The sequence below is a fragment of the Festucalex cinctus genome, chromosome 11, assembly GCF_051991245.1.
Source record: "Festucalex cinctus isolate MCC-2025b chromosome 11, RoL_Fcin_1.0, whole genome shotgun sequence".
NCBI lineage: Eukaryota > Metazoa > Chordata > Actinopteri > Syngnathiformes > Syngnathidae > Festucalex > Festucalex cinctus.
In genome coordinates this window covers 28,403,719-28,427,938 of record NC_135421.1, presented here as the reverse complement: position 1 = coordinate 28,427,938, position 24,220 = coordinate 28,403,719, and the positions used below count along the sequence as shown (strand labels likewise).

Here is a 24,220-nt window from a genome sequence, read left to right as displayed (position 1 = left end):
TACAGCTTATTACGGAAGTGCGGATTACATTTACTTGGAAGAAAAACGAGAGAAAAAAAAAGGCTTTATTTTTAACTTTGTTTTTTTTGTGTATTTTTCGGAATAATTTCGCCCTATATACTGATTAGAAAAAAAAAAAACTGTCATAAAAATGTTCAGAAAAGCAGGAAATAAATAATCAGAAAAACAGAAAACAAAACCAGGAAAAATATTCAGAAAAACAAATATTAAAAATAAATATATTACTCAAAAAAATAGTCTGGAAAAACAATATTAAAAAAAAAAAAAAGATAGAAATAATCAAGAAAACTGAAAAAAAACAATAAAACTGAAAAGCCCAATAATAATAACAATAACAATAATAACATGAAATAAAAAATAAAAAAAATACTCAGAAAAAACAGATTTTTTTTCAAGTGAGTGCAATACACTTTGCAGTTTATATATAAAAAAGAAATGTTCCCTGTAATCACTGAATATTCATATATACGTAAAGTTCCATGCCGTGAGAAGTGTTGTAATACTTTGTGATATAAAAAATGTCTTTAAAAAACAGTATAGCAAACATTCAGACATATGAAACATCGACTGTGGTGATTTCAGTGTTTGATGTCATATACGTAGAAATTCACAATCTTTGCCTGCACAAAGCAAAAAAAACAAAAAAAAAGTTCAAATTGAAGCAATGCACAGTATTAATATAAAACGTATGCAGGGTATAATCCACGTTGACGCATAAATACTGTACATGCCAACAGCTAATTGAAAACTAGCAGTTGCGTCTCTCACAATAACACATTTTTTTTTTGCATCCTGAAAAGTCACACGCTCGTCCACATGCAAACAACAACAATGAGTCTTTTTTTTAATTTTTTTTTTATAGTGCATACAGGATGTCAACGTAGAAAATCCAGATATCTTCCCATCATCTGTCAGACGACGCAAAGAAAAGACAAAAACAAAACGGAGCCTTTTTGAGAAGGTAAATGCAGTCGTGGTCAGAGCGGAGTCGGCCCGGACGAGCATCCGTCCGGCGCTACACGGACGTTTCCGACTGGAGCAGAAGCACGAACTTGTGCGATTTGGGGTCGACGTACTCCTCGCTGACGCGGATGTACGGGATGCTCTTGACGCTGACGGCCAGATTGAAGTCGAGGCACCTGAGCACAAAGTCGCCGCCGTCTTTGACGCCGCTCGTCACCGACGCCTCGCTCACCAGCGTCCACTGGTCGGCCAGCCAGCGCTCGGGGCCGTAGCGCAGGGTGGGGCCAGGCGACAGGTACGTCTCCAGGAAGGCCTGCCGGCGAGGACGCAGACGAAACGTACAATTGGATGGGAATTTGGCGGGCGAACGAGGTGAGCCAAGAGATTCAAAAAAACAACCTTGGGGCTCATATTATTGATGAGGCAGAAGGCCAGGTGCTTCTGGATGCTCTCCATGCTGTGACACTGCTGCCTCCTAGTGGTGCGGAGGTACTTCTGCAGGGCGCGGGCCATGGAGGGGAAAACGGCCAGAGCCGCCTCGCGCACGTCCATGATGTCGGACGGGGCGGCGCGCTCGTCCTCCTTCTTCATACGCCGCACGTGCGTGAACGCCTCCTCCACCGCCACCGCCAACCTAACCAAAGATGGCGATATTGCGATTATAGTGGTGCTTATGAATTACATTTCTTCTTCTTCTTTTTTTTTTTTTTTTTTTTTATTAAATGTATTTTTTTTTTTTTTTTAGATAAAATATGATTCAAATGAATTAATGAGTCACTTTAAAAAATACATAAATAAATAAACAAATACATAAAATAGTCAACATTTTTGAAGTTGCCAGAAAAAGAGCAGACAAAGGTTAGACAAAAAAGTTTTTAAAAATACCTACAAATATCCAAAAAGTGACTGTAAAATGTCTATAAAAAAAAAAAAAAAAAAAGAGCAGAAGCAGAAAATTAAAATAAAATGTCCATGAAAAAGGCAGAAAAAAATATCCAAAAAGAAAAAGGAAAATCATAAAATTAAAATAAAATGTCCATGAAAAAGGCAGAAAAAAAATGTCCAAAAAGAAAAAGGAAAATCATAAAATTAACATGAAATGTCCATTAAAAAGGCAGAACAAATATCCAAAAAGAAAAAGGAAAATCATAAAATTAACATAAAACGTTCATGAAAAAGGCAGGTAAAAATGTCTAAAAAGAAAAAGCAGAAAATTAACATGAAATGTCCATCAAAAAAAGCAGAAAAAATGTCCAAAAAGAAAAAGGAAAATCATAAAATTAACATAAAATGTCCATTAAAAAGGCAGAAAAAAAATGTCCAAAAAAATGTATAAAAAGGGAAGAAAAGAGGCAAAAAAATGACCATATGTCCGTAAAATTTTAAAAAGTTTAAAAATGTATGAAAAATGAAGTATGAACATTTACACACACAAAAAAAAAATCCAAAAACAGAAGCTGGAGGGTAGAAAAAAAAGATGAATATGAAGATGATTGTGCAGCTCGAATGCGCTTTTGGGCCACTCGGTACATTCGACTAACATTAACACTGTTCAAAAGTTTTGTGGCTCCGGACAGATATTTGGTTATTCATTTGGCCCTTTTGACCGGAACGGTTGCCGACCTCGACCCGAAAGGAAGTTTCACGACACGAACGTCATCGTGGGCTTACCTGGCTTTGCGTTTGCGCACTCGCCTCTCGTAGTCGGCCTCCTCGTAGTACAGCTCGTTGTGGGCGCTTTGGGCGTCTTTGCGTTTGGCGGCGGCCGCCATCGTGGCCTGGGACTGGTTTCCATTGGCGGGCTGCGCCGCCGCCGCCGCCGCCGCCGCCGCCGCCGCCGCCGCCGGACCTGCGCTCCAAAAAAGAAAAACACGAGGGAATGAATTGATGACATCACCTGGAGCGCGAGGAAGCGAACTCTCGCAGGTTCATCGAGCAAAGCGCCGACGCGTTCAAAAAATATTGCGTCAGTGATTGTGAAAATGTTGATTTCATATTTGATAAGCTGGTCCAAGATGTACATTGGACAAGTTCAGACTGTCGTTTCTCTGGTAAAATCAGAATGACAAAAATGGATTCAGGTCAAAAATTGTTCTTTACAACAATATGTTATATAGTCCAAACACAGTATTCTGATTAATATTGTGTTTGTGGAATATGAATTAAGCAGCAAAATCCGCTTATTTTTTTATCCATCTCGGTGGGTCGGCCATTTTTCATAGCCAATTGCCGTCGACTCAAAATAACATCATGTGACCAAAGCCAGGAAACTGCTCAACTGTGATTGGTCGTTAGCCCTGAGCAACTGTGACGTCTGTGATGATATTTTTCTGCTTAATTCATATTCCACAAATTCTATATTAATCAAAATGCCATATTTAAATTATATTATAGGAACAATTTTCACTTGACTTCATATTTAAATTATATTTACTATATTTTATTGCTATTAAAAACAAAATAGAAGCAGAAATATATTTCAATAATTAAAATTAAAGATATTTTATTCCAAATCTGGAAAAGAAAACAATACGTTGCATTTAAAATAAGTTATAATTAAAAAAAACAAAGTTCTTTTAAAGAAAATGATAAATTACATTACATTACATTAAATGTGATGTTTTAAACATCAAATATATTTTAGCCATTTTTTTTGTTTGTTTTTTCCCTCACTATAATAAAGTGTAATTGCACATTTGGTTCAGTAGGTGGCAGTGTTAGTCTCACAGTCAAGAGTGTGCACGAGGAGCATTAGCTCCTCTCCAGATATGTACTTACAACATAAAATATTTTCTTCTTCTTTTTTTTTTTTACAGCAAAAAAAAATGAGAAGCACTGATCTAAAATTATGTTGTTGTTATTAATACAAAAATTGGAATTAAAATGCTTGACATTTCATTAACTGAAAATTACAGCAATCTTACATGAAATTAAATATATTCATATATTACAATCAATAATTAGCAAAAAATAAAAGATATATTAATTTATTATTATTCTAAGTTTTGTTATGTCACATTTAAAATAGCACCTTTTATTACATTATAATACATTTTAAATGTATTTTTTTTTCATGGGTATAGTATATATCGACCAATTAATTCATTGGCTATTAATAAAAATACAAACATGAATTACTCATGCATATTTAATATTATGATTATTATGATTATTATGATTAATAATAATAATAATAATAATAATAATAATAATAATAATGGATCAGATTTATATAGCACAATTTAGGACACTGAAAGACGCTATTGAAATACAATACATACATTTAAATGATCGATTACAAGGACGGAAAGGAGGCCTCCCTTGATGCCGAAATCTTTTTTTAGTCTCGTAGATGAAACATTCATGGCGGTGCACTTCATCCAACATTCAGACAGATCTGTGACTTTGCAGCTTTGCACCACGTCGAGCTCGTGCAGTGGAGCTCATCGTTACGAGGGTGATAAGCACACGCCAGCACGCTTGCGGGGGGGGGGGGGATGGGGAGTGAGGTAGAAGTGGGGTAAAACCGCTCGTTTAATCAGATCCGGACCGTGAGCCTGATTTGCATGTGCGTGGAAGCACATTCGTGCAGGTGAGAAAGAGGGTAAATGCTTCAAAAAAAAAAAAAAGTACAAAAATTAATAAAAGGGAAGTGAGAGTATGTGAGGAATGAGCGCTTTTCTGATGAATTATTTAAGGCTTCAAATGCCGCCACCCCCTCGAGGCCTTTCTGTTGCAAAAGGGGGGGGGGGGGGGGGGGCGAGGAGGACGCCCATCTTGGATGCGAGCATCACCAAAACCTTTGCAGCATTTGTGGCGTGAGATCCAACAGTGCAACGTTGGACTAACTGCAGGAGCTGATACCGATTAGGGCCTGACCAATCAGCTGACGGATTTTCATGATTTATTATTTTTGGGTGGGGGAGGGGTTGAATATGTGAATGTCATGTTTTCTTTTCTTTTTCTTTTTCTCTTCAGATCTTTGTAATCTTTTCTGGCTTATGTATGTAAAAACACATGAAATCTGCCTTCACAGTCGCAACTGGTCCAAGAAACCCAAAAAATAAATAAAGAACAATGACCAATAGAGGGAGACAGAATGGGAAGCCTGACGGGTCGCTATAAGCGTCCCGAGTATCTTAGATGAGGAAAGAAATCATGCAAAAGGGGGGAGGGTTTAAAAAAAAAAAAAAAAAAAAAAAAAAAAAAGGTGAGGGGGCATAGAATGAACCTGGAAAGTCGAAAAAAAAAATTTTTTTTGCCGATTTAAAAAGCGCTAATATCAGCCGATTACTCGGTCAGGCCTGAATTCAAATCGTTTTTCAAGTGCCTTGCAAGGGAAGGGGGGCGTTCGCCAGTGCGCTTACTTACTTTCCCGCAGCAAATTTCTCAGCCTGCTTCGCAAAACTGCTCACAGAAAAAGTGGACAAGGAAAGCACAAAATCACGACTAAAAACGTCCAACGGCGTCCTAGCGGTTAGCACGTCGTCATGTTGTTATTATTGTTCGCCAGAGCCAAGCGGCGCAAATGAGTGGCAGCAGTTGTTTGTTGTGGGTGAGCTTGCGCTTACCGTCGACGTTGTAGACTTTGAATCCGGCCAGGCGCTTGGCGGCGCGGTGCTTGGAGGCGGAGAGCAGCGCCGGGTTGTGCAGCGGGAAGTCTCGGTAGTAATACTCCAAAACGGCCAGAGCCGCGTTCTGAATGCTGCTTGGCGCAAAAAGAGACGCAAGGTGCTGTTGAGTCGCGTCGGAAACATTTGAACGACCTCCGGCGATGGTCCCTGCTTACCGTCCGGCCGCTCGTTTGTTTTAACGCTTCGACTGACCTTGCATTCACCTCGGAAACACTTCAGAAATCATGACAGAGCATGCTGACATTTTCACCACTACTTAAATTCTACTGAAACTTTTTATTTTACCAAAACATTTTGGATATGCTTTGTGGGAACGCAAGCTCTTTTAACTCATTTGCTCCCAATAACGTGTAAATACGTTTTTTTTGTTTTTGTTTTATATTTTAAGTAGGGGTGTGAATTGCCTCGTACCTGACGATTCGATTCGTATCACGATTCACAGGTCACGATTCGATTCGATACCGATTAATCCCGATACGAATTTATAAGTCGATTGTTGCGATTTTTTCATTCAAATTTAGAAAATACTAATCAGTAAGCTTGTAGAGTGTAAGATTTATATGAAAATGTATTATTTATTTATCTGAAATTTCAGTCTTATAGAGGTTGTAATCTGTTTCATGTTTGAACAGCATTAAAATAAAATATTAAGGCTTAATGTTCCGTTCATATAACATTCTTCCATGCTCAAGATGTGAATCCTAAAAAAAATAAAAAAAAATAAAAAATCAATTCTGCCGATTATTGAATCGATTCGAGAATCGCGCGATGTAGTATCGCGATATATCGCCGAATCGATTTTTTTTTTTAACACCCCTAATTGTAAGTGTCCCAAAGACGTATTTATATACGTTTTTTTAATGTTAGAGCATACAGGCTTTGATGCAGCCTCTCAACTGCAAAGAACGGTTGCAGAAATGGTAGTTATTACACAAACGGCCAGCAGGTGGCAGCAGAGCAAAGGAGATCAACCAGGGCCATCGAGAAAGAAAAGCTCAATTACTTACAATTGTAAATAGATTTGTGAAAACTGATTAACCTTAGCTCTCTTCTAATGCTTCTATTGCTGCAAAACGGAAACAGATAGAAACACTTTTTTTTTCCTAATGAAAGAAGAGACTTTAATCTTTCTTTTGATAGGTTCCATGCTTGTATAGCAACTGAACACAATATTCTGTGGGCCTTGCAAAATCAGTCAAAATTCAGTAAAATAGCCGGGAGTGAACGGGATTGCGAAATGTGAAAATGGCTGCCAGTGAGTGAGTTAAGCTATGGTATATGCTTTAAATAAAATTTGAATACATTTTATAAATATAAAATATATTAAAATTTTAATGTAAACAATTAAATAAATGAATGTTTATTATTATTGTTATTATTATTATTATTATTAGTAGTAGTAGTAGTAGTATTAGTATTAGTATTATTATTAATAAGATTAATAATAATACAACAAATTTACTGCGATTGGCTGGCACCCACTTCAGGGTGTACCTCGCCTGCTGCCCCAAGCCAGCTGGGATAGGCTCCAGCACCCCCGCAACCCTTGTGTGGAGTAGGCGGTCAAGAAAATGGATGGATGCATGGATAAAACACATTTAAATACGTTATTTTAGTTTAAAATTCTTGCTGTATGCTTCCAATTTTGGAGGAACACTTTGGCGATCTCCATTTTTCTTCTTTTCCGCAGTGCAAAAAGCAAAAAGGCAAAAAGGTAACGTGCGTTGTACTCATATCTCATGTCCTCATTTGTTTTCTCCCACTCATGTATCCACGCTTGATCAAATGAAAAACACAAGTCTGACAGCTGTGTTTACACAATTCCTTCGAGAATATCCCACCTGAGGCGAACTCGACAAGGAGTTTTCGGTTTCTAGTTATACACCCACGGCCCACGGTTTTGCCATATTTATGAACGAAACATTCTGACATCCACCACACACGACCAAAGAGCTCAGAATTTATCTGCCTGCGCCTCCATATAATTCACCAAAATCACATTACACAACCTGTGCCGCAATTTAGACATGGTTTTACCGAATCTAAAATGTAGTCTACTTTTTGTCACCAAATTGGCAGATGCGCCAGTGCACATGTCATAAAAAAAAACAACATCCAATGTCCGCTGAACACTTGCTGACGTGCAGTGCGGTTTACCAAATTCACTAAACTCGACTTGGCCCGGCCCATTTTTAAAATAAAAACCAAGTTGTTTTGAAAATTGCACCCAGTTTTGGACGTACCTGAGCTGCCCCATGTTGTAGTGACGCGTCTCCCCGTCGGTGGATCGGATGACGCACACGCTGTAGCACGGGCGCAGGTGGCGGAGCTCCAGCAGCACCACTGCCAGATAGTGGACGAAGAGTTGCGAGTCCACCAGGGAGACGGCGAACTGGACCACACCGTGGTAGTCCTCGTCCTGCAGTGGACAACACGCACACCACACATTTAAACACATGACTCGGAGAGATAGCGCCGTGTGCTACTACACTGTGTTTTGCTTATGTTAGCACATGCTAACATAGCATTGTAGCCTTTAGCGTTTTTCTTCAAAATTTCATTGTGACGAGAAAACCCAATAAACCTCTTTAGAGAGCCATAAAAACGGTTTAGAGAACATTTGCAAACTACTGTATGACGTAAAATGAAGTTGCTAGCACCGCAAAAGTCAATGTTGGTCGTTACCTGCTCTGGTTGAGAGTCCAATCAACCTAACCAAAATGTAGCAATGCTAAACAATGCTAACAGAACATGTCACTTTTAGCGTTTTTCTCTTGCTGATGCGAAATTGCATTTTTTAAAACAAACATAGCTTTGCCTGAATAATTCCCACTTAGCATAATGCTAACTCACGATACAAAACGCTGAAGGCCAGGAGAACGATTAGCATCGATGTTGTGGGTTGACAACTTTGGAGAATATAACAATACTCCATTGTATATTCTTTAACTTGTGTGAAAAATGACTACTAATACCGCATCTTACCGAATTTCTTCTTCATGTGTCTCTCTATGTCTGCGTTTTACTGCCCCCTGGTGGCCAAGGCGCACACACCAGAAGGCCAATATTCATTTAATTGAAATTTTAAAAAAAATTAATTTTATTGATAGCATTTCTATTGATTTTATTGGTTGAAATATGAGCGCCGCTGTACTGTAATATGTATCATGATGCATATTTGCTAGGGCTGGGAATCTTTGACTGTCTCACGATTCGATTCGATTACGATTTTTGGGTCTAGGATTCGATTCAGAATCGATTTTTGATTCTCGATTCAAACGATTTTCGATTCAAAACGATTTGATTGACAAATGACTTCTGCTTCAATTTACAGAAATGCACAACATTGTCATGATCGACTCCAGTCTGCTTTGAAAGACAAAATGACAAATAGAGACATTCAAGTGTCTTTTTTTTTTGGTTGAAATATTCATTAATTTTGTATTGTAAGTTCGTTTTCCCACAAAAACAGTATGTGGGCTACAAGTGCCTTTTCCCCTTCTTCTTCATTTCTAATTTCAATAAAATCCATTTTTGGATATTAACTCATTCACTCCCAAAAACGTATTTATACGTTTTTTAGGTTTTTCTATGCTAGAGTTTTTGTATGAAGGTTTTGATGCGGTTTCTGACCTGAAGCGGTCACTTAAAGCGATGGTACTTATTACAATAAAAAAAACGGCCAGCAGGTGGCAGCAAAGTATAAGAGATCAACCAGGTCCATGTTGCAACAAGCTCTTTTTCCCAGTATTTTCAACAGGTTTGTGAATAATGATAATTGCTACAAAACATAAAAACATAAAAAAAATATATACTGTACTTTTTTTTTCCCTGATGAAAGAGACAAAATGTTTTTTTTTTGATAGCAATAGAACATGAAAATGGCTGGGAGTGAATGAGTTAATATCGATTTGATTAACAAGTGAGAATCTCGATTCTTTTCTGAATGTCTTTTTTGGCACACCCCTCATATTTGCACTCACCTGTGCATCGAGTATCCTGACGCCGTAGAAGAGCCAGTAGGACATGGTGAGCAAGAGCGTGAGCGTGGCGAGGAAGGCCCGGCACGCGCACACCCTCGGCAGGCTGGCGCGGGCCGGCCGCAGGAACAGCGCCCAGATGGCGGCGAGGAGCATGAGGAGCTTGAAGGAGAGCGACAGGAAGAGACCCTCGCAGGCGGCGCCGCAAGCTTGCAGTCTCTCGGGCCACATTATTACGGGCAGCAGCAGGAAGACCAGCGGGGTGGCCAGCACCAGCAGACCCCCGCACAGGCCCGCAGCTAAGGGGAGGTAGCGGCGGAAGCCGCGGGTCCGGTCCTCGATGCCCTTGCCCAAGCCCACCACTTCCTCCTGGGAAATGCTCAGCTCGGACGTGCCGGTCACTGCGGTGGTGGTTTCCCCCCAGTTATCGTCCTAGAGGTGAGCAAGACATCTTCATTTGACGATTTTAAACAATTATGCCACCAAGGCTTCATTTTAATATTTATCTGCTCCATTATTTACCGATCAAACTCTACTTCGAACGATGAAAGTCCGTCGTCATTTTCAACCCAAAATGTTTTTGAATTGACAATAGATGCCACAAAATGGCGGCAACACATTTACATGAAGCTCTTCAACTCATTTTAACATTAACGGAGTTTGTTGGCAACAAAATACCACAAGATGGCGACAAATCACTGCATGAAGATCCGAAGGGGCGGGAAAGCCGACGCAATCCGCCCACAATGTGATACTGGCTCGCAGGTTGCCTTATAAAACTAAGTTCATCAGTCATTTGTCAACACAGGAACATTTTACCCCGGGTTTTCACCGGATGCGGTTGCGGTGCGGTGCGTCTTGACTGCGTGCTCCGGACGGGTCAATTTTTTTGTCAATCCACACCGGCTCCGCACAGCTACGGTCCGGCAGCTCCGTCGCCGCCCACTTCCCAACGTGTCTCGCGGGACCGCGCGCGCGCGCGATCATGTGGCATTTCACAACGAGAGGTGGACTTCTTTTGATTTAACCTTTTCTTCTTTTTCTGCTATGAGATTCCATGCAGCATCCTTTTTTTGGTTGTCCTTGTAAAGTATATTAATAACGAGAGTCGGGTCAGTGCGGGTCCACTCTTTATTTCTGTCTTCCGCGTCCGGCTGCCGCTCAGTACGGCAAGCGAGACGGGCACAACAAGCAATCGCGAACATCAAACTCACAATACATTACAGTCCTGATAAAAGGGATGTGCCGTGTCATATATTATTTTGTGGTTTTCCACCTCCAATATAAACCTCTCCTCGTCCATGTTCGCTGGTGTCTAAACCGTGAATGAGCACATGGCCCGGCGACGCCCACGTCACGTTTTGCTGAAAAACTTGCGAAATAGGAGCTGGCGAGTGTTTTATTCTGAAAGGTAACCGGAAATTTATTTTGAAACTGCCTCGGTCTTCCTGTCCCGCTCGATGTGTTTTGTGCTAGCTTGCCATTTGCCGGAGGCCGACCGCTGCGGCGTCCGGCAAAAATAGAAAATAGGTCTATCCTTGCGGAAGTCTGCAGTCGACACGCAACGCACCCGCAAGCGGTGCAAACTGCACCATTCGAATGAATGGAATCTAATTGCTTGCGTCACCGGACCGCACCGCAACCGCACCGCAACCGGTGAAAACCCGGGGTAAGTTTCGTTTAGCTAAAGCAGGTGTGTCCAAACTCCATTTTTCAGTGGCCCGCGACATATGCTAAAAATGACATTTGACTCAGTTCAAATCAAATGAAAACAAAAATGTTTGGAGATGGTCAAAGTAAGAAGGGAGGGTGAAATTTCAGACCAATTTTTTTTTAATTTATCACATAATTCACATTGCCTTGAACATTAGCCTAGCATTTATTTATTTATTTAAAGAATATTTTCATTGTTTTTCTCAAGCTGCTGCACGTACACCTCAAGTCACAACATCAGAAAGTACTTCAATGCAACTGTTGAATTTTTTAAGTTGCGTTGGCCTTAAAAAAAAAAAGAAAGAAAAAAAAGAGAGAAGTAAGGGAGGGGGCAGCGGGAATCAAAAGTGGAAGATTCTTGACAAAATTGAGACCACCTCCAAGGCATAAACTTTTCACATTTCATCCTATTAGCTCCAATAACAACAACAACAACAACAACAACTCCTTCCACTCTTCTGTATAAAATGTGTTTTGGCACATGCAACTCTATTTATTCTCTTTATTCGTTGGACATTTTGGACATTAATAATGCGAAGTCTTCAAACACGCTTTGATGTAATGTCGGGTGACGCGCACACGCACACACGCTCGCCGACGCCCACAAAATATAGATCAAACCTTCCTTCACCCGTCATAATATATTAGAGTCATATTCCTCTTCTTCATCATCTGATCACATCTGCGCCACAAACACTCTTTTTTTTTTTTTTTTTTTTAGATTGTCACTCATTCTCATTAGCGATTCGTTTGTCGCCGCGGTGTGAAGAAACGCAGCATAAATCTGAAAAAACGTGTGAGCGCAGGATAAAAACAAGATATGATTACTGGGGTGTCAATTTTGGAGTCTGGATTGTGAGAAGTTGGATGGAACCTTCCCAACATTTACCAGCGAATGGAGGCGGGGGGTTGCCGGTTTGCTTTTCAAAGTAACTAGTAGTCGAACGCGTCACTTTTTTCAACAAAGTAGTCTGATTAAACTTAATGTCCAGAGAGTCAACGCGTTACGCCACATTTTCATGAAGAAGGTAAAATATCGATATTAATATCCCCAAAAAATGATTAAAAAAAAATAAAAATAAAAAATATAAAATAATAAACTACAAATCATACCAAAACGAAAAAACATATATAATAAATGAAAAAAAAAACATGTACTGTGCTGTATAATAAGTAAATAAAAACAACAACAACATACTTTTAATGGAAAAAAAATGAATGTAAATAAAAAAAATAACATATTTTATGAATGAAAAACCTTTTATAATAAAGTAAAAATCATCAAATCATCAATCAAAATTTAAAAACAATTAATGAAAAAAATATATATATAATTAACGGGATTTTTTTATTTTTTATTTTTTTTTATTTTTGACTTAACGCGGATTTCCATGATCACGGTTAGTTTTTGGAACCTAACACCCGCGATAAACGAGGGAACACACGATATGCAAATGAGCAAGGCATGCGAGCCCCCACGCAGTCCCCAAACGAGACGACTGGATGTGGTTTGCGTTTCGTTCGGAGCCAGGAAAGACGATCCGCTGCCCTCTGGCATCAAGTCACCACATCCAAAGCTCACAAAGCGCCGCTGGCCTCGTGTCAGCGACGCGCGTGTGAACATGGCGGATTATTCCCATCGGCTTTCCTCAAAGTGCCGAAAAAATGATCTAAGGCGGTGAGAACGCGCCGCTCCCTCTTTTTTTTGCGCAGGAGCTCCCCGAGCGTGCTGTAATGCGAAGAAACGAACGCCGAACGACCTGCCGAACGTGACGGAAGGCCCGCCGGGGTCACGCCGGCTCACTACCAGCGCGGATTATCTTACCACGCACACAAAGGACGGAAAGCTACGAGCTGGCTATGCGTCACATGACATCCTGGAATGTGTGTTTTGTCTCGGAGGAGGCGGGAGGACGGAAAATAGGTCGACGAGCTTTGGAATTCTTCACAAAGTCTGGATGGATGCTTTTTTTTGTTTTGTTTGTTTGTTTGTTTTTTTTCTTTCAATGATGCTATTATCGCATTGGTGCACCTGTGCCGTCGCCAACCAGCTGTTTCTTGTTTCGATTGACAACCATCGGAAAATGATTACTTACTATTATTTTTGGTGAACGTTTCCTCCTTATGTTGTTTGTATAAAAGTGACATCACAACATCTCAACCTCATTTTCTGTATATGGTTGTAACTAGGGGTGTGCTCAAAAAATCGACTCGGCAATATATCGTTGCGGGCCTCATTGCGATGCACGTATCGATACGCAGGCGTCAGAATCGATATTGCTCGTTAACTCATTAGCTCCCAAAAACGTATAAATACGTCATATTTTAAATGTTTTAAGTGTCCCAAAGACGTACTTATACGTTTTTTATGCCAGAGCATAGAGAAGGCTTTGATGCAGTCTCTCTACTGCAGAAAATGGTTGAGTGGCAGCAGAGTATAAGAGATCAACCACAGCATGTTAAAACAAGCTGATTTCCCCACAGTTCCAAGCAGAATTGTGAAAAACGATGAAACTTAGCTATGTTCTATTGCTAATTGTTGCACAGCGGAAACAGAAAGGAATATACTTTTTTTTTCCCTGATAAAAGAAGAGACTCTAATCTCTCTTTTGGTATGTTCCATATTTTTATAGCAATAGAACATAATATTTCGCGGGCCTTGAAAAATCAGTCAAAATCCAGGAAAACACTTTAGTGAAAATGGTTGGAGTGAATGAGTTAACTTTAAATAGGCACTTAATGTTTGCCTTTGCAGCTTGCATTGTAGCCAAAAAATAAAAACCAGCAGCGTCTTTGAAGTTAATTGCCTTCAATTAATGCTATAAATAGCTCACCAGTGTCTTGCTAAGAAAAATGAAAGCAGAGGAAAAATATCAACATTTATTTACTTATAAACTTAACATGGCACATGTCTTAATGTACCAATTTTCCTATATTTTGTTTAAAAAAAAATGAAATAGAATATGTTACATGAACAAAAATGCTGTTTTTATTTCCCCAAATATTTCAAATAAGCACATTTTAGAGCTGTAATTTTAATACTCTGATATTTTTGCTCATATCGGCTCCTGCCTATGAATAAATGTTCCCGGTGTGTCTGTGAAAGCTGCTCCAATCTCCGGTGTGTGCACATTTAAACCAGGCATGCCGCTTGGTGCTAAACCAGAATAGCTGCTAACAAAAATATTTTTGTCAGAGCATCAAAAAAAAAAATCCTTTAGGTTTACATAAAATGCAAGTAAATGAATGTAATATATCGCGATACGTATCGCCTTGAAAATCAAGTATCGGGATACAAATGTATCGCGATACGTATCGTATCGTGAGGTTAGCGGCGATAGCCAGTCCGAGTTGGAACATAAAGCTCTTTTTGTTGCAGAAAAGTACGACAGTGACGACGCGTTGCGACTGAAGCTCACGTGGGCGCGCTCGCGTCCAATACCTGGCCATCGTCTGCGGGCTCCGCCCCCGGCGAGGGCTCCCCCGGCAGCGGCTCGCCGTTGCGCACCGGCGAATCCTGGGACGACGTCTCCGGCGGATTGAGGATCACCGACTTCTCGGAGCGGCTGCTGTCTTTACTGCCGCTGGCTTTGTGACGCTCGCGGCCTCGCTCGCTGGATGGGGGATGAAAAAGATGGCCAATGTTTAGGAAAATTATAAAAAAAAAAAAAAAGTTGTTTATGTAAATGTATTCATTTCATCTTGCAGGGTGAACTAAAGATTAAAAACCAAATAGTTTTTCTCATTTGCAAATCGGACCGAGCACATTCAGTGATTAGCGCCGCTGAGCTGTGATCACATGACCCAGGGGTGTGCAAACTTTTGCATTTGAGGGCCACATACAGAAAATCACAAGGACGCAAGGGCCACATCATGTTTTATGAAGACAAATTGTGTTTCGTCCTAAAAATTGTACAAATAATTGATTTGTGCTTTTGCATATTTAGAAAAATGCTACAGTATATAAAACAATTTATTTGAAATATGGCAGCAGGGTTATTATAGTTTTGCAATTTTTCATTTTAGTTTTTATTTTGTTTTGAGTTTTGATTTTTTAAATTTAGTTAGTTTTAATTATTTTTTCAGGGTGGTTCTGTTATTTTTTTTTAATTAGTTTTAGTTCTTTAATAAATGCTTAGTTTCAGTATTAGTTTTAGTTTTTTTTAATGTGTATTACTTGTGCACATTTAAAACACACCATATATATCAACATAAATCTATTAAAAATCACATTTAAAATCATCCCCAAAGGGTCATGCATTAAATTAATTACCAAAGACTAAAACGAAGGACATTTTTGCTATTATTATAGTTTTACTTTAGTTCGTTTTGTCAACCTAAAATGTAGTTTCAGTTAGTTTTCTTTTTTTTTTAAACAGCATCTTCGTTTTTATTTTATTTTTAAATTGTTTTTTTATTTTATTTTAGTTTTTCCGTTAGTTTTAGTGAACTAAAATAACCTTTAATAGCACCTGTGTTTTTCGACATCCTCCCTTCTTACTTTGACCATCTCCAAACATTTTTGTTTTGTTTATTTGATTTGAACTGAGTCAAATGCCATTTTTAGCATATGTCGCGGGCCACTAAAAAATGGACGGCGGGCCGCAAATGGCCCCCGGGCCGTAGTTTGGACACCCCTGGTCTACCCCCATCCCCCCCCCCTCCCTCCCTTGACCATCTCATCAAAGTTACCAGGAGGCCCAACTCGGCGCCAGAAGCGACGCGGAACTCACCCGTGTCGGTTTGACCTCCCCGAGCGGCTGGAGTAGCCCGAGTGGGTCGACTCGGTGTCCATTCCGCTGCCGGGCGTTAACGGGGGGGGGTCACGTTCTCTTCGTGGAGGAAAGGGGGCGACGAGACGGTTGGTGGCGGTCCTCAGGAGGACTGTGGAGGTTGCTATGGAAACAGGCCCTATAAAAGACCTTCAGGAATCCACGGCCACTGACTACAACCGTGTACGACTTCCGTGGCAACCGCACTGACCTGAAACACGAGATACAAGATACTACATTTCGTTCAATCATTTTTAGCTTAAAATATCAATTAAAAAAAGAAAAAAAAGAAAACTACATTGACAACAGTCGTGCATGTGTTTTTATGTCATCCAGGTCATGCACTGGAAAAAAAAAAAAAAACAACATTAGATGATCTTTAAAAAAATAAAAAATAAATAAAAAAATAAACAGATAAATGGGGATGAAAATCCCCGGGAAAAAAAATCGGGATTTGCATAATAATTAAAAAGTATTGGAAGAAAAAAGAAAAAAAAATACGTGAACACGCAAATGTGACGAACTGCAAACATGCATCAAAGTTTTAAGTTGTAATAACACCATTCACCACTAGGTGGCAAACATGGCTTTGTTTTGCTTATGATGCCCTATACTACAAAATGATAAGACGTAGTGTTTTTGTTTGTTTTTTGTTTTTTTGGATTTGCAATGATTTGCATGCCAAACATCGTACTTCCATAATATTTACATTTTGAATTTGAGGTTTCATGCGAAAAAATGCAGAAAATTTGTTTTTCCTCTTATTGTCAGTTTGTTGTTCAGCAATTTTGTGCTATCCTTGAATTCTAATTTTTATGCAAGAGAACACTTTGCACTGGGAAAATAAATAAATCAAAATCACAGTACTGTATGTGATTATTTTTGTTGTTTGCTTTGTTGTTGGGAGAAATGGATAAGGAAATATTAAATATATTAATAGCATGTATTTTGCACAAATGCACATATTTTGTCTATATCTAAAATTATTTATTTTTTTGCCATACATCAGGTTAGGAAATTCCTTGAGCTATGTGGGCCCCTCGTAGCACTGACGACTATAATATTTAAATTAAGCAATAAGCTCCACTTTGACTTGTCGACACAAAAGAAATAAATTCGATTTAAATTACAACAAAAAAAAAAGGCGCAGATGTTTGACTGCAGCAGGCGTGAGGTTCAAGTGTGCGTTTAATGACACTCATGTTTTATTCATCTCATGCGGACGCACAGTCGACTCATTTCCAATCATCTGTCCGTCCGTCCGTCCGTCCGTCCTTTCCGTTTTGCGTACTCGCTGATGCTCGGCCATCCGCGACCGTTCATTACGCTGTCCGTCGCTCCGTCGTTGTCGTGGCAACTGCCCGTCTGTCAGCATTACAACTGTGCCACGTTCATCAAATGCAGCAGACATGAAATGTTTGAAAATGGCTACAGACGTGTTTTGCTGTTCCAAATTGGCTTGGCCCGACCAACCAATCATAGTGCAGAAAAAATGCTGACATCGTTGTAAGCTAGCTAGCTAGCTAGCTGCCCCTGTGAGGTGAATTTAAAATCAAAGAAAGATTTCAATTGCTAATATAGTTTATATAGCAACCGATTCTGAAGGGCAGATTAGATTGACATGGCAACAGACAGTCTGAAATCTGATTGGATGGAAAAAGTTAACATCCACATAAAGCACTGCAGCTTTCATTTACGTTTACATTTCATTGACCGATTATTAGCTTGTAAATCAGGGGTGTGCAAACTTTTTCATTTGAGGGCCACATACAGAAAATTAGAAGGGCCACACAATGTTATGAAGAGAAATTGTGTTTAGTCCTAAAAATTGTACAAATAATTTATTTGTGCTATTGCATATTTAGAAAAAATGCGACAGTATATAAACCAATTTATTTGTAATATGGCAGTTGGGTTATTATAGTTTTGCAATTTTTAATTTTAGTTTTTATTTTGTTTTGAGTTTTTTTTTATTTACTTAGTTGTAATTAGTTTTCAGTTTTCAGTTTTTTAGTTTTCAATTTATTTGTAATATGGCAGTAGAGTTATTATAGTTTTGGAATTTTTCATTTTAGTTAGTTTTTATTAGTTTTCAAGGTGGTTCTGTTAGTTTTTATTAGTTTAGTTCATTAAAAAATGCTTAGTTTTAGTTTAGTTTGTTAGTTTCAGTATTAGTATTAGTTTTTTTATGTGTATTACTTGTGCACAATATTTAAAAAACAGCATGTGAGCGACGTCATCTTTTGGTGCTTTTCTATTGGCTGCTGCTAGATGACGTCACTTCTGTGTGACATCCTTTCAAACGTCATTATTCCGGTTGATATCAAAATAAATCTATTAAAAATCACATTTAAAATCATCCCCAAAGGCTCATGCATTAAATTAATTACCAAAGACTAAAACGAAGGACATGTTTGCTATAATTATAGTTAGTTTTAGTTAGATTTGTAAACATAAAATATAGTTTCAGTTAGTTTTCGGTTTAAAAAAAAAAAAAAAAAACATTTTCATTTTTATTTTATTTTGGTAATATTATTGTTTTTGGAATTTTAGTTTTAGTTTCTTCATTAGTTTTAGTGAACTAAAATAACCTTTTAATGGCACCTGTTTTCCGTTACCTTCCCTTCTTACTTTGACCATCTCCAAACATTTTTGTTTTGTTTATTTTATTTGAACCGAGTCAAAATGCCATTTTTAGCATATGTCGCGGGCCACTCAAAAAATGGACGGCGGGCCGCAAATGGCCCCCGGGCCGTAGTTTGGACACCCCTGTTGTAAATGTTTCCGATTAGCGTCTATGCAGGTGTGTCACTGATCGCATGAAAAATCATTTGATAACATTTGGTGTCGTATCCGGGCTAGCATCTGGAGCATCCACTGTTGCCGTGGCGACGCCTCAAGCAGGGGGCCCCGATTAAGCAAATAACAATCAATCAGACTGGGAGATGTGCAAGATCAACTTGCAGAATGCGTTACAGCGCTCACAATAGCCATCACACCCAGCAGTCGCCCGCCTGCACGCTTCGATGAATAAGATGATGATTTGATTACAAAAGTGTTTTAACCCCCCCTGCGGTCACCCAACTCTGGGCCGGGGGAAGCGGAATGTGGGCCAAGGCGAGAGGTGGCGTTGAACCGGGCCATGCGGAAAAAATGGCCGCCACGGGGAAAGAAAAACTATCGCTTACAAACTGACAGATGCAATATGAATCATAATAATAATGCCAAGTGGGACTCGTGATGCACTTCCTGGTCTCTCAATGTCAAATCGCTCCCAAAAAAAATGCGAGTTTTCCTTCGAGACATTGTACAGTAGCGCTCGGCATGATGTCCGGCGACGCATGAGTGCGGATGCGCGCGGTCGAGCGCGCCGGGATTGAGAGTGAGGAAGCGAGAAAGTGACACTAATGTAAAACAAACACTAGTCGTTAGTGTGTTTATTTTAGCGGCTGAGGAGCCATCGTCGTCACGCACGAGCACATCCACTCGTCAGGCGGCCTTCCAAAAAGACAAAATGCATATTATTATGATTATTATTGTTATCGCAACCAATATGACGTGCAACACGATCCAGATTTGTAAGGTCGCATCTCTGTGAGCCGTGGATGGACAGCAGGCCATGTGGGGAGAACATACAAACTCCACACAGGAAAAGGAAAACACAACATTTGTGTTTGTGAGGCAGAAGCACAAACCAAATCTAAACACAACACCAAAAAAGAACAGAAACAGGGTTTGTTTGTTTTTTTTAGCTTCTAGAAACATTTGGCCTGAGGCCATTTTGGAGTGAGGTTTGGAATGTGAGATTCCATTAATGCAATTGCGGCACCTGAAATGACCCGGATCAGCCTCACACTTCATCACATGCTGGAGCCTGGTTGCCATGGCACCCGTACACCCCCCCAACCTTTCATACGTATGAGCCCAAGCACTCTCTCCCTATTATTATTATTATTACTAAAAAAAAAACCGTGTGGTCAAGGGACATATGGGCCATGCTGTTGATGGATTAAAGGGACACTTTACTTATTGATCCATTTTTAGCAGCAAAAAGTTGCTACTTTTTCAATAATTAATTTGGTGACGTGATTATTTTTTTATGTACATTTAATAACTTTTAAACCATTGTTAAAATGAATCGAACGCCGGCATGTTTGTTACACGTGACTAAATAACCCGGATGTTTACGTCACTAGTGTGTAAACGCTACACTATGGAAGCACTATGCAACGCAGCCGTGCATCTAGCGTCAAACCCGGAAGGATTAAACCTTATCGCTTCGAGCCAACACGACAAAATAACACTACCGAAGGAAAGTCTGCCTTGGATGTGAAAGTTGTGGCGCCAGATGGTCTTTTCGGGCACAAAATAAACTTTGACGAACGAGTGAATCAGGCGGGGGGTGAGTGGTGCTCGTGCGGGAGCTGCAGGAATGGACAATCCGCTAATGAATGTGTGCTGTCTGGAAATGAAAGAACTCGAGGATCGGTTCCTTGCGGACAATCTCAACTGCATCCTGGAACATCAGACATTCAACATGGCAATACTAAATAGACATTCTCAGGATAGCTTTGGTTGCGATGAAAGATGTGAAGAAGAAAAGTCTTGGAGGAGCAAATATCCAACAGGTAAAGTGACACACAGTACGAGCAATGCAAAACGTGTGGAACTGACGAAATATTTCAGGAAAAAGAAAAAATAGTAAAATTAAATGTATCGTCGTTACAGCACCCAACCTCCCCTAGCTGTTTTTTTTTTCTTTTTTGCGTAGCGTCCCACTGCGGTCAGGCCAGCCGCCACTCGAAAAGACGAAGTCAAGCCAGCCGCCCCAACGATTGTTAATACTGTGCATTACGGTAACGTGCCGACGTGCCCCTGCGTTGGCCACCTTCAAATGAATTATGAAATAAAACAGTCCGTGCAGTATAATAACCAATGCCCCCCCACCCCCGAAACATGCCTACCTTTCGCTTTAAATTTGCTTCGCTTCTCCGAGATCTTTCAGTGGCCGTAGTAAGACCTCGATTTGTGCCGGCTGTTGTGAGAGTGAAGGCTCCGTGTTGCTAGCAGTTGCGGCTCCTCCATCGGCTTGATTATTTCCCACGTCTGGTTCTTTAAAGATACTCGGTACTGCGTTGGGCTTTAGTATTAGGCGTGTGGCGTACCCCATCTCAAATTGTAACATATATTCGAAGTCCTCATGCCTGAAATGTTCGCTGCGCGCACGCCTGGTTGTCCTTCGGGAGGTTGACAGCACTTAGCAAACAAACCAGTGTCTACTCAAGTAGCTTTTTTTTTTTTTTTTTTTTTTTTTTTTTTTTGGGGGGTGGGGGTCTCGCGGGTTTTTCCTTGCCGACGCCTTGCAAAATTTTGCAATACAGTAAGGCATAACTGACGTTTGTGTCTTCCTCGTTGTTATGTCTGCGTGAACTACTGTTCCCCAAGCGAGTATACACACTAGTGACGTCACCACTTAAGGGGCGTTGCAACACGGAAGTACTTCTATGTTGAAAAAAGTTAAATAAATCAATATAGGAGTGTATTCTTCAGCTCTTATGCATGTTTCGTAGCTATACTAACTATTTACTGCCAATCAAGCCATACATGTAAAATTAAAGGAGCCTTCCTTTAAGTAAAAAAAATGAAAATGTTTATGTATAAAAAGTTGAACAGCAAAATACAAAATATTAGTTAGAATTTAATTATTAATCATTTCTAATTAATTACCTAATTATTTAATAAAATAACCACAAAAAAAGTCAAATTTATAAGTAAAATACCTTGTTTTTGAAGCTCATATATACTACTTTTTTTTTTTTTAATTTACACTACATCAGCTAACCAAACATTCAATAAAATAAGTGAATGAGGAAGAAAAAAGTAAAATAAATACACATTTGAAAAAGAATTAAAATGGCCGCTCAATTGGATGTGACCTGGGCCGGCTTAAAGTTTGGATCGGACCGTATGTGGCCCGCGGGCCGTAGTTTGCCCACCCCTGGTTACGAACGTTATTCATGATATACAAAACCACACATTTCGTACAAATTGAATGCATGTTTAATGTTTGCTAGCTAGCGACAAGCCAGATTTTCTGTGAATTCATAACGACTTTGATGTGACGTGTTTTCAAATGATTTCGCTAAAAGTATTTGAGCACATCGGGCGCTTGAGGGTAATGACGGGTGATTGCAGGATGAAGGTCTATTCTATTCTCCACTCCACTTACACTCCACCAGTGTGCACAAGCGAGTCTCACTCTTCATGCACATGCGTGTCAATCCTGTCAAGAGGAGGACAATCACGGCGATCCGATTGACCGCTCTGATCAATATCCCACGCGATGCATGCAGGCCGCGTTAAAGCAAGGCTACATCCAGCTGTGCACAGCGGTGCAGACGGACGGACGGACGGACGGACGGAGGAAGCATCCTGCCCTTTTTCTTTTTAGCCATCGACGGACTGCACCGACTCCCACTATTATTATCATCACACTACAATCTGTTTCCGTGTATTAAAAAAAAATGGCATTTTACGCGGCGTCACGTGATCCGAGTCCTGATTTCACTCGTGTTATCTTGTCGCAGGTAAAAGAAAGAAAGAAAAAAAAGAAGCCAGCCGTGGCCGCGTTCAACTCGAGCGAATCGCCTCGCGTGGATGACTTGAAGCATGAATCGATGGCAAAGTGACTGTTGATGACGACGAGGCGCTTACCTTCCCTCTTCATCGTTCCTTCCGCGAAGGGGCGAAGTCTCTTCCCTCACTCGAGCGCGGCCATTGTGCTGACAGGAGGCGCAAGGCACCGTGGAAGAAGCGCCGCACATACACACACGCACGCTCGGCGGAATCAATTCAGGGATGATGATGATGATGATGTAGTTTGGCGCCGCCAGAGGGCGCCCGTGAGAGATGGTACCGTTGGGTCGTTGGGACGTTTCCCAAGACGCATACGCGGAAGTCTGCCTGCACTCATGGACCTACTGCGCATGCTCCTTTCGGAACAGTTCGACCCGAAAAAAACAAAACAATATTATATATATATTTACAGGACTGTCTCAGAAAATTAGAATATTGTGATAAAGGCAATTATTTTCTGTAATGCAAGTAAATAAGCAAAAATGCCATACATTCTGGATTCATTACAAATCAACCTTTTATTGTTTAAATATTGCTGATTATGGCTTTTTTTTTTCTTCTTTTTTTTTACTTGGTCTGAGGAAATATTCTAATATTTTGAGATAGGATATTTGAGTTTTCTTAAGCTGTAAGCCACAATCAGCAAGATTAAAACAATAAAAGGTTTGCAATATTTCAGTTGATTTGTAATGAATCCAGAATGTCTGACATTTTCGTTTTTTTTGTTTTATTGCATTACAGAAAATAAAGAACTTTATCACAATATTCTAATTTTCTGATACAGTCCTGTATATACATATATATATATATATATATATATATATATATATATATATATATATATATATATATATATATATATATATATATATATATATATATATATATATATATATAATATTTTTATAAGTCTATTTAAATAAAGTAAGTATTTTCATACTTTATTTATCCTGGAAATGTGTCATTTAATTTATAATTACAACTTGAAGACATTCACAGTATCATTCTAAATAAATTACATGAAAAAATAAATAAATAAATTTAAAAAAAAGTGGTTCAGAGAATGGATGGCATATCCGTAAGTAAATATTTCAACCAATTAAACAAGGGAGATTTGCAAATAGCAAAAAATAAAACAAATATTCACAAGTTAAAAAAAAGGGCAAAATTTATTAGATTAAACCCTTCCACATAAAAATATAAACTGTTGACAGCAAAATAAACAAAACAGTACCCAATAAATTGTTGTGGGGATGATGTGAATTCTGTTAATTAAAGTGGGTAAACCACAATAAGATTGAAATGGAGACAAAAATTAAAATACATACATTTCAATATTTACCGGACAATCCAACGGTTCGAATAGTTTGGAAATAGGGAATTTTGAAATTTTAGATTTGAAAAGTGGGCGGAATTAAAATTTTGGAACATTCACTGATCGTTCATCCAATTTAGTCCACTTGATTGAAATTTTAATGATGTTCTCATATGCATTTAAAGT

At 39.4% G+C, this 24,220-nt stretch overlaps 1 protein-coding gene across 2 annotated transcripts in view; it reads right to left on the bottom strand.

Annotated features, from left to right (window-relative positions):
- The window catches only part of LOC144030002 (vang-like protein 1), a 23,408-nt gene extending 362 nt beyond the window's left edge, over positions 1–23,046 (bottom strand). The window contains exons 1-10 of one of the 2 annotated variants that reach the window (XM_077535862.1): positions 22,798–23,046; positions 16,045–16,294; positions 14,754–14,925; positions 9,602–10,030; positions 7,862–8,037; positions 5,556–5,689; positions 5,356–5,391; positions 2,656–2,833; positions 1,384–1,618; positions 1–1,297 (exon numbers count right to left, since the gene is read on the bottom strand). The exon at positions 1–1,297 is cut by the window's left edge and continues 362 nt beyond it. In XM_077535862.1, the coding sequence (XP_077391988.1) occupies positions 1,037–1,297; positions 1,384–1,618; positions 2,656–2,833; positions 5,356–5,391; positions 5,556–5,689; positions 7,862–8,037; positions 9,602–10,030; positions 14,754–14,925; positions 16,045–16,106 (1,683 nt within the window). In that variant the 5' untranslated portion in view covers positions 16,107–16,294; positions 22,798–23,046 and the 3' untranslated portion in view covers positions 1–1,036. The remainder of the gene's footprint in view (positions 1,298–1,383; positions 1,619–2,655; positions 2,834–5,355; positions 5,392–5,555; positions 5,690–7,861; positions 8,038–9,601; positions 10,031–14,753; positions 14,926–16,044; positions 16,295–22,797) is intronic. The other variant, XM_077535863.1, reaches the window with a different exon arrangement.
- Positions 23,047–24,220: the final 1,174 nt, after the last annotated feature.